The following is a 17,216-nucleotide window of genomic DNA, read 5'->3' on the forward strand; positions in this document are numbered from 1 at the left end:
AGTTCGACATCCGATGTTTTAGGAAACCAACCTGTGCTGGGCCAATCAGTTTGGGGAGGAAAGAGTTTAATCTATTCGCTAAGATGTTGGCATAAATCTTGCAGTCAAGGTTTATCAAAGATATGGGGCGGTAGTTCTTGGTGAGGAGAGGATCTTTACCCTCCTTGGGGATGACTATGATTGTGGCTTCACTCATCGAGGGGGAAACGCTACCACTGATCGCTGTGGAGTTAAACAGGGAATGGAGCGCGGGGTTGAGTTGGTTAGTGAAGGCTTTATAAAAGGCCGTGGAAAAGCCGTCAGGCCCGGGAGCCTTATTGCTCTTTAGTGTTTTGATGGCCTCCGTAATCTCAGCGCTCGTAATGGGGGACCCTAGCTGAGATTTATCGACTTCTGATAATTTGGGAAGTTGTAGGGACTCAAGATATTCAGTGCAGGCTGTCATGTCCAATGTTTTATCGTTTTTGTATAGATCTTCGTAGAAGGTTTTGAACGTCTCAAGGATTTTGGATTGTTTTGTATGGGTTTTGTTTGTGGAGTCCTTTATCGAGGATATGGTGGTTAGTCTCTGTTTATGTTTGAGATATGAAGCGAGGAGCTTGTCCGCTTTATTTCCCTCGCATAATTTCAGGGCGTTGAAGCGACTGATCCATACACTCGCTCTCTTGCTAGTGATGGTGTTGTACTCATACTTCTTTTGGGTCAATAGGTCTAGAGATTTGGAATCGAGGGGATTGGATTTATGGTGGGATTCTAGGAGCCCGATCTGGTGTTCCAGTAGTTCTAGATCCTTATTTAATGCTTTGTTAGTTTTAGCTCTGATATTGATAATGACCCCACGGATCGTAGCTTTTAGGGCGTCCCATAAGGTATTAGGGTGCAGTGTCTTGAACATCGTTTAATAACAGATATTCCTCGATGGCGTTAGCTATGAGTAGTTTGTTAGAGGGATCGGAAAGGGTTTCCTCGTTAAATCTCCATCTCCTAGGGGGAAGAATTGAGCGGGAGCCAGCAAGTTTGGTGCGGATACAGGCATGGTCGGATACTAATTTAGGGGCTATTTCAGTTTCCTCTATCAGGTGTGTGTAGGAGCTTGAAAGTAGGATGAAATCAATGCGTGAATATGACTTGTGTGGGGCAGAGAAGAAGGTATAGTCTCTACCATCTGGGTTTTGGAGGCGCCAGGAATCTTTTAGGCAGTATCGCTCACATAGGCGTAAGAGGGCTTCGTGCGATCGGGAGGAGTGAAACATGCATTTGGATTGTCTGTCCAAAATTGGGTCCAGGGGGAGATTGAAGTAGCCCCCCACTATTAGTAGATTGTCTTGTGGGATGTGTTCTAACGAGCGAGAGACTGAGTCCCAGAATTCGGGGTCATCGGAGTTGGGGCCGTAGATATTCACCACATGGATAGGGTCATCTTCCCGTAGGAGGTGTGTCACCAGTAGTCTTCCCATAGTGTCATGTGTATGTGAGACTAGAGTTAAGTTGGATTTTTTCGCTAGTAAAGTGATAACTCCACCTTTTTTGTGTGTCGCGGGGGAGCTCAGTATGTGCGATGACCAATGTATGTTCAGGAAACGTATGTCCTCCTCTGACAACTTAGTCTCCTGGAGTAAGATGACATCCCCTTTTGTTTTACCGAGGTATTCGAAAATGTTCCGTCTTTTTACCGGATGGACATTCAGGGAGATGACATTAAGGTCGTCAGCTAATGATTTGGCGCTAGACATCACTGGGACTCTTACTCGCTAAGGATTGATCTGGTGGAAAAAGTGCTTGGTGAGCGGGGTAACGTGTTTGCCCGCGTGGGTCGAGTGGTGGATATAGACCTTGACTTGTTGTGTGCAGAAAGGATAGCCTGCATAGTGTAGTGTGTGGAGATGCAACTTTAAATAAAGGATAAAGGTTACAGCATGTAGTCAAAGGTGACTGTGCCGAGAAAAAGTGAGTGCTGTACTTGCAAAGAACAAACATAAGCATAAAACAATACAAAATATAGGTAGAAATTCTTGACTTCTGGATTATCTTAACCCTCTGTAGCTCCCTCCCGACCGATTTCACCCAATGTCCCCCCTCCCACCCCCCCCCCAAATACGTACGTAGGGAGTACGAAGACAGTACCTTGCTAGGTAGAACAGGAGTAACCTTAATAAAACATAGTAACATTCCCAGTGATGGAGTAAATTGGGATAGTGCAGTCCCGCTGTAAGAGCCGGAGTAGCAAACGCTAAACCATCGAAACCATTTTAAGATCGGCAGGAGTGGCTAAGGTTGGGAACCTATAGTGTGAGCACATTGGCTCTATTCGATAACTAAACAAACAGTGGGGTTGAAGGTAACCCAGGTCGAGGTGATAACGTGGTATAAAATGAGCTACAAGGCTGGGTACATAGAATCAGACTGATTGCGGTGAAAGCATCGTATGGACAAGAGTACAGCGCAAGAAATCAGAGTAGACTATGTAGAACTTTAGTGCCAAATAACCCAATACTTAAAGTCTTAGACTACAAACTCACGGAACACGAGAACACTTAGGCAGGGTGCCGCACTTCTTGAATTAAAGGGTTAGCTGCTTCTGTATAGAAGTCCATAGCGCCAAGCACATCTCGAGCCTGTAGATAGCAAGACCGTAACTCTGTCAGAGCAGGAAGTCAGTGGATCGGAGAGGCTGCATCAAGAGAGGCTAGAGCTGCCGTTTTCCTTTTATTGGAGAGTCCGGTTGATTGATCCATTTCTTGTGCAGTATGATCTTCGAGTAGGTGTGCAAGGACCTTGGGATCCGTGAAGAATTTGGGGCGGCCGTCAATCATGATCTTGAATTTAGCGGGGCCTGCGAAGGAGAAGGTAATGTTTGTGGATCTGAGCTTGTCGCGCAGGTCTAGAAAACCCTTGCGCACTTCCACCGTGCCTTTCGAATAATCCTGTGTGAAGATGATTCTCTGGCCCTCCCATAGTATGGAATGGTTTTTCCTTGCGTATTGAAGGATCATCTCAACATGCTGGAACCTGAGCGGCTTACAAATCAGCGGCCTAGGGCCTTTGGTGTGTTTGCTAGCGAAGGTGGGGATCCTGTGTGCCCTGTCCAATTCGAGGCCATGAGGGAAGTCTATTTTGGTGATCATGGGGATCCATGATTCTAGGAAGGCAACGCAAGAGTCCGCATCTTTCTCAGAATTCTCCGGCACGCCAAAAATTCTAATGTTCCCCCTTCTGTTCCGATCTTCTAACTCAGCATTGTGACGTCTAAGAGCGTCAGTTGTATCTTCTTGGCGTTGGATTTTCTTCGTTGATGTTCTTGATAGATCTTCCACGTCACTAATGCGCTGTTCGACCACCCCTAGACCCGTGTTCAGGGCGTTCATGTCGGCCCTAATCGCTGTTAATTCGCGTTGCACAGATTCGGTGTTAGCTTTGGTGGATTTAGAGAGCTCATGGAGGTCCGCTAATTTCTTAAGGATCATTTCCATCGTGGCCGCCATGTCTGCTTTATTTTTAATAGGTGATTCTGAGATCGTCGGTTCTGGTTTTACCTTCTTAACAATATTTCTATCTTCCCTGTTTGACATTATGGCAGAATAGAGAGGTGATCGAGACAACAGGAATTGCAGGAGAACTTGGCAGGAGAACTTGGCAGAGTTTCCCGTCGCAGTTACCACTCTGCGTGGGTAGATCAAGCGTGTTGAAATGATCCGGAATTACAGGTCTCCGCTTTATCTTGTGAAAGTCAGCAGTGTCTGGAGTTAATGAGGAGATACAGTTGAAGACGAGGGTTAAAGAGCTTTGATTAGAGGCAACGAGATGTGACCAGCACCTGTACAGGATCAGGGTGACGTAGGGTGACGTAGGCGATCGCAGGTAGAAAGTGAGCAGTACACTGGACGTCGAGGTGGAGGGAAGGGCCACGTGCTGCTCTCTAGAAATGTCGGTTAGAGACCTCTCACCCCTGGTTACAGACCGGTGAAGGGCAGAGGTAACTGACTGGGTGGCGATGACCAGGAGGTGTAGGGCTAATCCTCAACCCACGGATGGCTGGAAGCGCGGGGCGTGGGCTGCACTCCTCGTAGTGTGGGGAAAGCAGGGGCTTTGATGATCAGCTCCTTGGACAGTGTGTGGCAACCACGAGGTGTGGAGAACCCCTTTGTAGTGCTTAAATGCGCTTTTGATGCACACAGGGCTTCTCTCCCCTTGTAGGGCAGCACAGAGGGATCTTGTGGTGGTAGATGATCACCGTGGAGTAAGAGACTTCACCATTGGCAGTAATTAAGGAAATGTCGAGGCTCCGAGGGCGCCGCCATTTTGAGGTCAGGCAAGTCGGGCCGATTTTCGGTCCGTGGAGGCATTTACTTAAGGTCCTCTCACCTCAGTGGGGGTCCGACTGTATGCCAAGGTGTGCTGCCTCATCTCCGGGCCGTGTGGAGGGTGGACGCTGGCTGAGAGTGCTGGAAGTAGCCTACGACGTCAGGCAGAGAGTCCGTGACCGGGCGTCGCCATTTTGTGAGCCTCTCGGAGCTGGAGCGCGGGCCGGTGAAAATTGGAGAAAAGTCTGCGATCAGAGGTCCGGGGTCGCAGATCAAGACACCGAAGGGCATCTCATGGCTTCATACATCGTGGTCCCTGATTTCCGCTCGAATGCGTGCGAGGAAACACCGGGAAGAAGGCTGTAGTCGCTCCCCTGAACTACGGAGCTCCGGATTACGCAGCCATTGCTACCGCCGTCCAAGCCACGCCCCCCTTCATTTCTGTGTTTTTAACATACAAACCCCAGCTTAATATGACGTACTGCTGAAGCATAAACCACATATTAAACAGACAACATACTTCATAAAGTTCATCGATTAAGTTAATTCTAATCTAGAGACTATTTTCATGACAGAAGTCATATTACCCGTGCAAAATTGTTACCTGTGCTCCAAGACTGAGAGATATTAATCCATCTTCAAAAGCTGAGTGGGTATCAATGTGTGGAGGTATACCTAAAATACAAAACAAAACCATTGGAATTCTGCGGGAATTCACTTCGCTGTCACTGAAACGCCTGGGAACACTACGGAACAACATTTCAATTTTTGAATGGCTACCTGGTCTCTGTTACTGTTCCGACTGTCTGAATTCCTAATTTACCCAGACGAATCCCCTGTTAGTGGATATTATGTAGAGCCGCATAACCTAGTTTTATTGATATATGATGTAAGTTATGTTTCGTATTGTCAGAATCAACATGCATCTTCACGCTTAGATCCCTCATTCGATTAAATGTTCTCTCTATGGCTTATTATATGGTTACATGAGTTATGTGTGAAGCTCCCTATACCAAACAGTCTAGGTTTGCACTATAAGAATCGTAAATACATATAAATAAATGAGAAAAACACGTAAATGGAGAGCAGATAAAAACCTGAGGGGTAATTTAAATTATTATACAAAACGGAGTTACAAGGTAGAAAAAGAAAGCAAGTAGCATCCTTCTCATCTGGAGGAAACAGTCCATGACTCGGGAAGGTGGATCGAAGTCAGATGCTATAACAATATGCTGACGATATGGAAAACAGTAGCATTCATCTCAACCTAAGTCTAATGGTATTGCGTAAGCTTAAGGACCAAGAGCAAACATTTTTTATTTTGATATGAGAGTGTTACATTTTTCTCATCTGGTTTAACATAGAGAAAACCAGGAAGGTTCTTATCTGTTGGATATTCCAGCAAAAATGTCTTTGCTTCAGAATCACCAAGGCCACTAACCATAAATGTAGGCTTAAATTATCACATTTTCACTAACCAAAACTACTTAATTTGTGCTTTCTATTTAACTCATGTGCCGTACAAACAATGCAAATATGACTTAGACCAGAAAACAAACGTTAATATGTTTTAATAGCTTGAAATATATCATTGCAACTAATCATTTGGTATGCACCTTTTTAAATCTAGAAATACTTGCTTCCCTAAAACAAAGACACGGCTTCATGAATACAACTCATGTTTCCAAAAACTGTAAATTAAAAAACACATACGCATCAGTGTCCTGTATTGCATGAAGCCCAATGACCTCACTAGCTTTCTCTCAAATCCCATTCTGGACTCAATTTAATGTTATAGTACATATCAGTTAAATAGAAACATTAGTACGCTCACATAAACAACAAATAGGATAAACAAATCATCACACAAAAAAGACAGCTACATCAGTATTTTCACGGCCAAATTCTTCCTCACCTTCAGTTAAAAGGTCACACTTTTTAATGTCAATAGCCACAGTTAGACTTGAAAGGGCCTATTTTAGATACCTACTTCCTGTATTTACTACTTCTACGTTGGATAGCAGTGACACCTGAATTTGTGAAAGGCTTAATTTCTCTTTGTTAGGACACTGGCTCTTCTCAGCAGGCACTGCATATGCCAATATAATATAAAACACCTCAACCAAGAAACTAAAAAAACTAGAATTCTACAATCTACTTTGAAGCAGCTATTTATACAAATAGCATTATATTTGGCTACTATGGGCGAAGCACGGAATAGCACGTCTGGGGATGCCTATATGAAACTCGGTTCCTAAAGAATTACACCGAGAAATCTTTTTTATGCTGTCAAACTGTTAAAGCATTTAATTATTTTCACAGAACAGCTCAAAACTCTCTCGTTTAACATTTTGTATAATGGGGCAATGGAAAGCAGAGTGGTGTCTAGAGACTACATGAGTATTAAAGCGCTCTCTACCATGCACTGGCTCTGGCATTCATGTAGCTCAAATCCATGACGAGATAATACTATTAACAATCTTTGGAAATACAATAGGTCTCGCATTTGTTTGAGTTCGAGCTATTGCAATTGTAAATTGCACTGTCTTTTACCTATGTGTTATGGAGTGCATGCATGTGGTGTGTAGTGGAATTATGTGGGTTCGATTGGATTAGTTAGTTGTGTAATTGTGTGGCGTGGAATTGTGTGGTGTGGAGTGGATTTGTGTAGTGGAATTATGTGGGATGGTTCGCTGTGAAATTATGTGGATAGTAATTATGTGGTATTTAGTGTAATGGAATTATGTGGAGAGGAATTGTGTGTTACAGAGTGTAATTATGGGGAATGGTATTTTGTGTTGTGGAGTGGTATATAGTGGAGTTTAATTATGTGGTGTGCTGTTGAATTGTGTGGCACGATGTGGAAATGTGTGGTCTGTAATTGCGTTTTTGAGTTGTATTATGTTGAATTGTGTGGCATGGAACTGTGTGGATAGCTTTGTCTTTTTGGTGATGAAAAAGAACAAATAGGTAGGAGTTAAACTCCAGATCTGTGTGTTTGGGTGTTAAAAAAAAGAAAGTTAGAGCTATTGGTGATGTAAATGTATCTTACTTATGTGTTATGGATTTGAGTGAATGTATGTAGTGTGAAGTGGAATTATAAGGGTTGGATTTGTTAGTTGTGGAATTGTGTGGGGTGGAGTAGATTTGTGTAGTGAGTATTTGTGAGTATTTATTTTTTTATTGCATACGTTAATTTAAACCATTCAATACAGTAATAAAGATAATAAAAATGAAATCATTAAAACATCGTAAAATGGAAAGCCATAGTGCAGAACCAAGCGATACAAAAGGGGATGATGGACAGAGCGTTTGAGCAAATCAAACACTCACCCCAGTCAACTGATCTGGGTTTAATCCATCACCATTCTTTAGCTCACTCAGCCACCCCAGTTCAGACATAGCCATATGCAAATCAGTCTGACCCTGTGCCTCATGGGAACAGTCCAGCCTGAACTGCCAATCCATGTCTTCCCTGGACCGGAAACAAGCATCCTTGGACCGGTTTCGGATTCATAATCCTCATCAGCCAGGCTATCTTGAATCCAGTGGCCAAGTGAGCAAGGGACTCACGTCTGAGCATTCCCTGCCAACTTAGGGCGAACAAAGCGATACAAAAGGGGATGATGGACGGAGCGTTTGAGCAAATCAAACACTCACCCCCAGTCAACTGATCTGGGTTTAATCCATCATCATTCTTTAGCTCACTCAGCCACCCCAGTTCAGACATGGCCATATGCAAATCAGTCTGACCCTGTGCCTCATGGGAACAGTCCAGCCCGAACTGCCAAGCCATGTCTTCCCTGGACCGGAAACAAGCATCCTGGGACCGGTTTTGGATTCATAATCCTCATCAGCCAGCTGGCAGGGTATGCTCAGACGTGAGTCCCTTGCTCACTTTGCCACTGGATTCAAGCAAGCCGGGCTGAAGACGGCTGAAATGCCAGAAACCGGTCCTCGGAAGCTTGCTTCCGGTCCAGGGAAGGCATGGCTTGGCAGTTCGGGCTGGACTGTTCCCATGAGGCACAGGGTCAGACTGATTTGCATATGGCCATGTCTGAACTGTGGTGGCAGAGTGGGCTAAAGAACGGAGATGGATTAAACCCAGATCTGTTGACTGGGTGTGAGTGTTTGATTGGTTCAGATGCTCCGTCCATCACCACCCCCTTTTGTACCATGTGCAGAACCAGTACGGGCAAAACGATCAAGAGTGCTAATAGAGTGCAAATTACTAAGTTTGTTCTGAGTTTATTTTCATGTTTACATTTGTGTTGTGCTCTGCGACTCGCCCCAATCGCCCAGCTCCCTCTCAAAGGTCCTTGTGTTACTGGCCTCCCGTTCTCCTCAACTTCCTCGGGCTCCATCCATGGGACGAGTGCCTGTGCATTGCGATTTAGTTCAATTTGAAGGAGTCTTTAGGTGAGTAATATTTGTTGGGGTGTTCCAGTCTCTGATCGTTCCTCCAAGGCGGGGACAGAGGCCTGTCATTATACGGAGTGCTCCGACTTGAAAGGGCAGGAAAGAATATTACTTTGGTCTGGTCTTGTCTAAGGTTCATACTGACTTCCCTTTAAAATGATTTGTGTAGTGGAATTATGTGGCATGGTGTGCAGTTGTATATGCGGATAGTAATTATGTGTTTTTAAGTGTAGTGGACTCATGTGGAGTGGAATTGTGTTTCATGGTGTGTAATTATGTGAACTGGTATCTTGTGTTGAGGAGTGTTATGTACTGGAGTTTAATTATGTAGTGTGCTGTTGAATTTTGTGGTATGATGTTGAATTATGTGTTGTGAATTGGATATGGTGTGTGTAGTGGATTTGTGTTGTGGAGTGGAATTATGTGATTTGGTGTTGATTTATGTGGTGTGGAATGGATTTGTCTAGAGTTGAATAGTGTGGCATGGATCTGTGTGGTGTTGAGTGAAATTATGTTGAGTGGAATTATGTGGCATGGTTTGGAGTGTATTTATGTGGATTGTTGTAATGTGGCTTATCGTGGATTTATGTGGGGTCCTTTTATTTGGTATTGAGTAGTGTATAATTTGGTGGAGTTGAATTAAGTGGTGTTGTGTGGTATTATGAGGAGTGCAATTATGTTGCATGGTGTGGAATTGTGTGGCACAGAATAGTGTTTTGTGGAATTGTGTAGCGTTATGTTGAATTATGTTGAGTTGAATGCTTGTCTTCTATCTACAGCAGTGCTGAAGGAGCAGTCTTCATGAGAGGTGAAACCGGCCAAATCAGTGTTAATTGGCATGCAATAGTTGTTTCTGCCTTTCCTGCAAGAGTGTTGGTGTCTAGAGATGACCCCAGCTTCAGGCGGTTGGAGTTATGACCGCTTAGAAGTTTCAACGTGGGTTCTGCTGGGTGAGGCCGGCATGGTGATTAAAGGCAGCTTGCGGTCACTCCTTTGGGGATGTGTTGAACGAGGCATGCATTTGTTGTCGAATTATGTGGGGTGGAATGGAAATGTGTGGAGTTGAATTGTGTAGCGTGCAACTGTGTGGCACTGAGTGAAATTATGCTAATTTGAATTATGTGGCATGGTGTAGCGTGTATTTATGTGGATTGTTGCTATGTGGCAGAGTAGTTTTATGTGTGGTGTATTTATCTGGTATAGAGCAGAGTGTAATTATGGTGAGTTGAATTATGCTGCGTTGAGTAGTATAGTATTATGTGGAGTGTAATTATGTTGAGTGTTGTTGAATTGTGGGAGGGTGAACTGTGTTGTGAGGAATTGTGTAGTGTTGTATGTCACACCAAACATCCAGGTAAGCCACAAGGTACCCAGGTGAACTAAAGAGCTAAAGAAAAGGTTTGAAAGTGGGGGAGGGTAAGAATAACCAGGATTTTACCAATATCTTAAACCTGAGGCGCAAAAGCTCTTAGAATAAAAAGGTCTCAACCTAATGTCTTTAATCTAACAGTCTTGTCAGGTGTCCTAAAATATCTACAGAAAACATCAGCACATTTTTATTCTGGTAAATGTTCGGAAATATATATTTTCGGAATGCTGACAGCTCTACTGTTATACCACTGCTGAATTAAGGATTTTATATCAAGTAGATATGCATACACACTTTCACTTAAACATTAGCATTGAAAGATATGCCATTGCATAAAAAAAGAGATTGGTGACAAAATAAAGTAGGGTATACGTCGGTGTACTGCAGTAAAACAGCACGTGTAATTAACATGCACAATATACGTGCCACAATTTTAAAATGGGAGGGTACTGCTGAGCTCTGTTACCAATAAGACTTTTAAAGTTTCAATCCTATGCCAATAAAATTAGTTTATTGCGTGACGTGACAGTGTTATTAGGTGACGTGACAGTGTTTTTCTACTTTTCAATTAGTGTACCATGGTTCAAACAGTAAATGCAGAGGGTGCCCAAGTCTTACTGAAGTCAAGGTTATTAGACAGCCCCAGTGCCTACCGGACAATTATGCAACAATGTGGAAAGCTGCTTGCCAAGTAAGAACAGAGCTATAATCACTGCTTTCCTGAAGTGCAACCCAAGGCAAAGTAATTCACTGAGTTCAACTGAACCCCTAAAGTTTATGTCCCGAAATGCACCGGGCAGCGACATAAAATGAATGTTATACATAAGATATGAAGTTACTAGTAGAATTGTTAATATGCAGAACATAATTATGTATTGATTGTACATTCATTGCCCATGCTTATGTTGTGGTTATGATGATGACCAAGATTTAAGAATATGTTTTGATAATAAGAGAATAATTGTTAAATGACAATCATTGTTGAGTAATTTTTTAAGGATTATGTAGAATCGTGATAAACTTTAGGGGTTCAGATGAACTCAGTGAATAGGACACAGTGCATTCAAGTTACCATACTTGTAATAGCTGCTTTTGATTCAACACTTGGCATGACAGCAAGTGTAGCACAGTAGCACCATTTAGCGATTAAGTTGAGTTAAACGGTTTCGCTTGAGAAAATAGTTAAAACAGGAGTGCTCCCCCAACTTTACCTTTACCTACCAGAGTTCCAGATCACAGAATTGAGCAGAGATGTGGAATCCTTCTTCCTGCCAGTAATCTGGGCTAGGGACGAACAGCCCCACCAACACCCTGAAGCTCAGTCCAATATAGTTAATTAGTGAATTACTAAAATAAGAACTCTAAAATAAACCCTTCACAGGACTGAACCCACACACATTTCTCTTTCTAAGGTGAAGACTAACAGAAAAGGAGCTACTTTTCAACTTTCGGAGGATGAATAATAAAACAGAAGAGCCCTAGTGAAAGGGCCTCAAAACCTGTAACGAAACTTGGCACCCACCACACCTGGACCAGGTACAATCCTCCACAGACTAAGTCCAATTTGTATAGTTATTTTCCTTTTCCAAGTTATTTCTCATTTTCCCTTTTCTCATCTTTTCTGTGATCCCATTTTCTACATATGTACCTGACCGTATAAAAATAAAAACGTAAAATTCAAAAGTGTATTGATTTTTCCTTCTTCATATTAGTCCAAAGCAAGCATCATTTTAAAACTCTCAGCTTGTAATGCATTTGACCCAGGTATGTTTTAGAAAATAATCTTACATATTCGAAGTATAAATATCTATTGCCATGCTGCCTACTGAAAGTATAAACATAGCTCCCAACCTTTATTCAGCTGTACTGGGTGGTTTCGGCAGCTACAACTTCTCACTTCGGTTGAATCACATTACAGGTTACGTTTTATTATTTCAAACTGAACCAGGCACCAATACCACTAGAGAGGCTCAACCGTTTCTGCCATCAGCACTTCTCTAAGCTGCCAATTAGCATCTGGCCACTCTAGCTGGCTGTCTTTTTGGTTGCTGATGTGTTTCCAAACGTACTTTCCCGGAAGGCTATAATGACTGTTGTATTCTATCAAGCCTTGCTATGTGCAAGATTTTTTAAACTTGTTTCTTTGCTGTTTCTAGTGCAGTTTCACTGCAAGACTTGAAAGCTGTGGCACTAATCTGTCTAGAAAACCCATCACTCATTCCTACCTCATTTCAATTTAAAATTGAGCACAATTAATCTGTTTAGATTAGAGCAAACAAAACGTTCCCCGCAAAAATAAGAAAAAATAGAGGTGGGAGTAATTCAGTGAAAACAAATAATGCTGCTGTTTCCTTTTCCAAGAAAAAGTGCTTATGAATAAATAAAGACTGGAGAGGTCAGCTAATAAAATATCCAGGGTACAGATTTGACTGCAGCTTCCATTCGAAGTACATCTCCCTATTAGCAAAAGCCCATGCATTATACCAACAAAATAATATTTCAGCAGAAATCAAGGTTTAATAGTAAAGTTAATATCCTTACCTTGTCCGGGCTCGTACTGATTCACTGTCAGCTGGTCTGGTTTGTATTCAATGAGTCCTTGTCCCATGACCTTCTCTAGCACCAATTCACAGGTCTCAGGAAAACCTTTAAAACATAAAATATTAACATTCAAAGGGTAAGCCATGTGCGCCCTATATCACTTCTGGATCTCAGAGGCTAGTACCTGTGGTATTCCTAAGAGCTTACAGATATTAGGCTAAAATTCACACTTAGTACACAGCGACCTCCACTCCCTGGGTCAAGGGCATAGTGCACATTATGTGCAGTTGATAGCTGCCTGGAGCATCGTCCATTATTACCGGTTGTGTAAACTGTGGGTTCAGAAAAATAGTTACCAGGTTTACATGAAACTTTTAAACAGTAGGGAAGGAGATGTTATGCCTGTGGGGCTGTGCACGTAAGAAGTGATGTACGTTTCTTGCTACACCTTCTGTTGCAGACAACTGACTAAAAACGAAAAGAAGAAAAGCACAGCAGAGCTCACTGCGTATCCTTCTATACAGTGGGTTGAGAGGTATGACTGTTCTAGCCGAATACAACAGACGCAACCATCAAAATCAATATGCCAAGTTATCCCAAACCTTTAAGCCTCATTAGAAAAAACTCCTTTCTTTATCCAGTCAAAATATTCTTTTTCTTTGGATTCCGGCATTTGTAGCCCAGCGTTTATAATGGGATCACCACAGCCACCCAGAGAGAAAATAAACAAGCATTTGCAATGCAATATGTCTCACATTACTGAAAGTTTGCTCTATAGATGCTGCATTATTATTTGCAAAGCCTATAGCTCAAATTTTCAGTAATGCGAAAACTATTGCACTGCGAATGCTTTTTAAAATAAAAATAACTGTGCCACCTTTTTGAAAACAACACCGAATGGCTCTTTATTATTTTTTTTTTAAATTGTTTTTATTGCAGAATCATGGACAAAACACTGAGAGATATCGACCATCCCCACCACCACAATACAGGGTACCATACATTTCCAGGGTTGTACACAGCCCATCAGCCCACATCCCGGAGGCCGGGCGGCGCAAGGTCAAAGTCCAACAAAAGGTCGCCCAGCATGTGACAGAGGGGTATCCGGTCAACACTATAGCGATGCATCTGCTTTTTTTCCCCCCCTCAACAACTCCCCTTCTCCCCCTAGACACCCCCTGGTGGAGCCGTGCCTACCATGTGAGCAACACCTAAACCCGCTGGTTCTGTAGAGCAGGGTTGCACTGATTTACTAGTACTTCGACTGTCCATGTTCCCTACCCGTCGCTACCTGCGTTCCTAGCCCTACCAGGGTGGTCAATGAACTCCCCTATGTCCCCCCCTCCCCTTGAATGCTGCTGATGTGGGTTGTGATTGTGGGTATCAGACAGAATGGCGTGTCATCAATAACGTGTAAGTGGTCGTGCCTCCGGTCTCACGGAACCCCAGTCTCTGAAAGCCTCTCCTCTGCATCTTCCGTTAAATAATCACACAAGGCCTGTACAATCATCTCCCAAGCCCGAGCCTTCTCCAGGCTCCTCTCATTTCCCATTCTAGTGGCCTGCCGCATCCTCTAAACACTCTCGCATCTCGACCATTTCAGCAACTCATTCGTCCACCTCCGCACCGCAGGGCCTTCCTTGTTTTTCCAGCGCCAAGTAACTTCTCTCTGGGCCAACATGAGCCCCAGATCAATGAATTTGCTTGTAACTTTCGTTTTCGCGGTGTGAGGAAACCAGAGTAATAGGCATGCAGCCTTGTCAAATTCCACCCCCCTGTCTGTGACCGCGTTCAGAAGGGTACCCACCTCCGGCCAATATGTACCCAGCTTTGGGCAATCCCACATCATATGATCCAATTCAACCTCCGGTTCCGCGCACCTCGGGCATGTCGCGTCATGCACCTGAAAGTGCCGGCGAAGCTTCCCCGGGGTCAGATAAGCTCTATGCAAAAGGAAAAAATGTACCTGTTGGAACCTAGCATTCCTACTAACCTTCCATGTTCGTGCTATGATGTGACCCCATTCTACGTCCGGAATAGGCTTGCCTATACTCTCCTCCCATCTAGCCTTCAGCGCCGTGAGCGGTTCCTGCCCTTCGTTCAGCATCCGTGATTGGAGGCATGTCACCGCCTTGACCGTACCCGCGGTCATCACCACGTACTGACAGGCCATGGTCGTAGCTGGCTCCGTCAGTCCCACCTTCCAGTGTTTTTGCATCGCTGCAGATATCGCCGCATGTAGGAGGTAACCCCCATCCGGAAGGCCAAATTGCTCCTGCAGCACCTCAAACGGGGCCATTACTCCCTCCGCAAACAGATCGCCTATGACTTGTAGGCCCAACTCCTCCCATTCCAACAGCGGGGTCCAATCTCCCCCGTGCGGCAGCGCCGTCAGCATCCCAAGAGGGATCTCCGGGGCATAAGGTCGCGCAATCCGTGCTCTCTTCAGGCTCCTATTCCAGCACAACCGGAGGGTTTTTTCCTCTAAGGTGAGCTCACTTAATGCCAGTCTCTGCTGCATAACAATATAGGAGAGGACGTGCCTCTGGATACCCGTTCCACGAATCCGATCAGGGCCCCTAAATTCCCTAGCCACATTCTGTGTCAGAACCTGAAGCTGGGCTGCCAAGTAGTATAGTTCGAAGTCCGGGACTGCCATCCCCCCCTCTAGTTTGGGCCTAGTCATGGTGTGCAGCGCCACCCTGCGTCTGCCATGCCCCCAGAGGAACTCAATAATCATCGACCTCAGGTCCCTAAAGATCCGCTGTGGGATCCAGATAGGCAATGTTCTGAAGTAATACAGCAGCCGAGGGAGAGCCACCATTTTTAACAATGCCACCCTACCCTGCACCGATAAAGGGAGAGAGGCCCAGAAGGACATGCAGCCACGCAATCCCCTAATACACCGTCCTATGTTGCCCTCTAGGAGGCTCACCGCATCATGATAGATCCGGATTCCCAGGTACGTAAAGCATCTGTCTGCCCAGATCACGTCTGCCGCAAGAGGAGGGCGCTGGATATCCGTTCGCAGGGGGAAAACACAAGTCTTAGTCCAGTTCACCTTAAGGCCCGACATACCGCCGACGGAGGAGAGCAGCCCCATGGCCCCCGTCAATGCTGCTTCCGTGTCCTCCAGATACAGCAACAGGTCGTCAGCATACAACGAGATGTAATGAATACTCCCTCTATATTGGATTCCGGTATAGGATTCCCCCTTCCTGGCCTGCGCCGCTAGAGGTTCCATTGCAAGAGCGAACAGAAGGGGAGAGAGCGAGCATCCTTGCCTAGTCCCTCTGCGTACCGGATAAGCGGAAGAGATGAGTGACCCCAGTCGCACCCTAGCGGTGGCAGAAGAATAAAGAACTTTCGTCCAACCACCAAACCCACCACCTAGTCCGAACTTCTCCAGCACCCCATCCAGGTAGCACCATTCAAGGCTATCAAAAGCCTTCTCAATATCCACCGACAAGACCACCGACGCACAGTCTGAGCTCAAGGCATCCTGCAGTATACGGATCAGCCTGCGGGTGTTGATGGCCGTGTTTCTAGTAGGGATGAACCCCGCTTGGTCATCGTGTACCATCATGGTCATGTGGGGTAGCAGTCTGGTGGCCAAAATACGGCTCAAGATCTTGTAGTCCACCGTCAGCATAGAGAGGGGCCTGTACGAAGTCACCTCCAGCGCATCCCTGCCTGGTTTCAGAAGTGGAACCACCAGCGCCTCTCTCATGGAGACGGGGAGGTGCCCCAGAGTCAACGCCTCCGAGTACACCGCTAGTAGCTTGGGTGCCAATACATCAACGTACTTCGCATAAAACTCAACTGGTAGGCCATCTACCCCCGGTGTCTTGTTTCTAGCCATCTGCTTAATAGCCCCTCGGATCTCCAGTAAGGAGATCGGGCCACCCAAAGCCTCTGCAGTCTCCTCATCTAGCATCGGGAGCTGCACCGAGCTTAAATAGTCATTGATCTCGGAAGGCCCCGCCTCCAACTGAGTTTCATAGAGGCCCGTATAATATGACTGAAAGCGTTGCAATATTGCCATCGGAGAATGAACCAACTCTCCCGTGGCGGTTCTGATACACATAATTGGACCACTCCTTGGTACCGGGTTAGCAAGTTTTGCTAGCAGCGTGCCCACTTTATCCCTTTCCGCATGGATTTTCGTGAGGTACAGCTTATAGTCATAGCATCGCAATCTCTCAGTTTCTCTCGCCACCACCTCCTGTGCTTCCAACAGTCGACCCTGCAGATCTGGCCGCTCAGGCCTACACCGCTCAACCTCTCTCAGCACGCATTCCGCCTTCTCCAGATCCGCTAGGACGGTGGTCCGTACAGTCGAGAAGCTGCCCATGCATACACCCCTCACCACCACTTTCATCGCATCCCACTCTATCGATCTCGTGGTAGCTGATCCCTCGTTCTCCGTGAAATAATGCGCTATACCCTGGTCGACCCTGTCTCCAAACACCAAGTGTCCGGCCGTAGCCTCCATGTCGGGATCGCAGATCTCGCCCTCTGCCATCTTACCGCCATCAACAAGGGATTGTGGTCTGAAATGGTCCTAGCAAGGTATTCAGTGTGTG

The 17,216-nt window shown here is 45.0% G+C and overlaps 1 protein-coding gene across 2 annotated transcripts in view; it reads right to left on the reverse strand.

Annotated features, from left to right (window-relative positions):
- Positions 1–17,216, reverse strand: part of ALKBH8 (alkB homolog 8, tRNA methyltransferase) — a 416,983-nt gene that overhangs the window by 294,548 nt on the left and 105,219 nt on the right. For both annotated transcript variants that reach the window (XM_078657033.1, XM_078657032.1), the window contains exons 6-7: positions 12,631–12,735; positions 4,906–4,976 (exon numbers count right to left, since the gene is read on the reverse strand). In XM_078657033.1, coding sequence (XP_078513159.1) covers positions 4,906–4,976; positions 12,631–12,735 — 176 coding nt within the window. The remainder of the gene's footprint in view (positions 1–4,905; positions 4,977–12,630; positions 12,736–17,216) is intronic.

This window comes from Lissotriton helveticus, chromosome 8 (genome assembly GCF_964261635.1).
Source record: "Lissotriton helveticus chromosome 8, aLisHel1.1, whole genome shotgun sequence".
In the NCBI taxonomy this organism is placed as follows: Eukaryota; Metazoa; Chordata; class Amphibia; order Caudata; family Salamandridae; genus Lissotriton; species Lissotriton helveticus.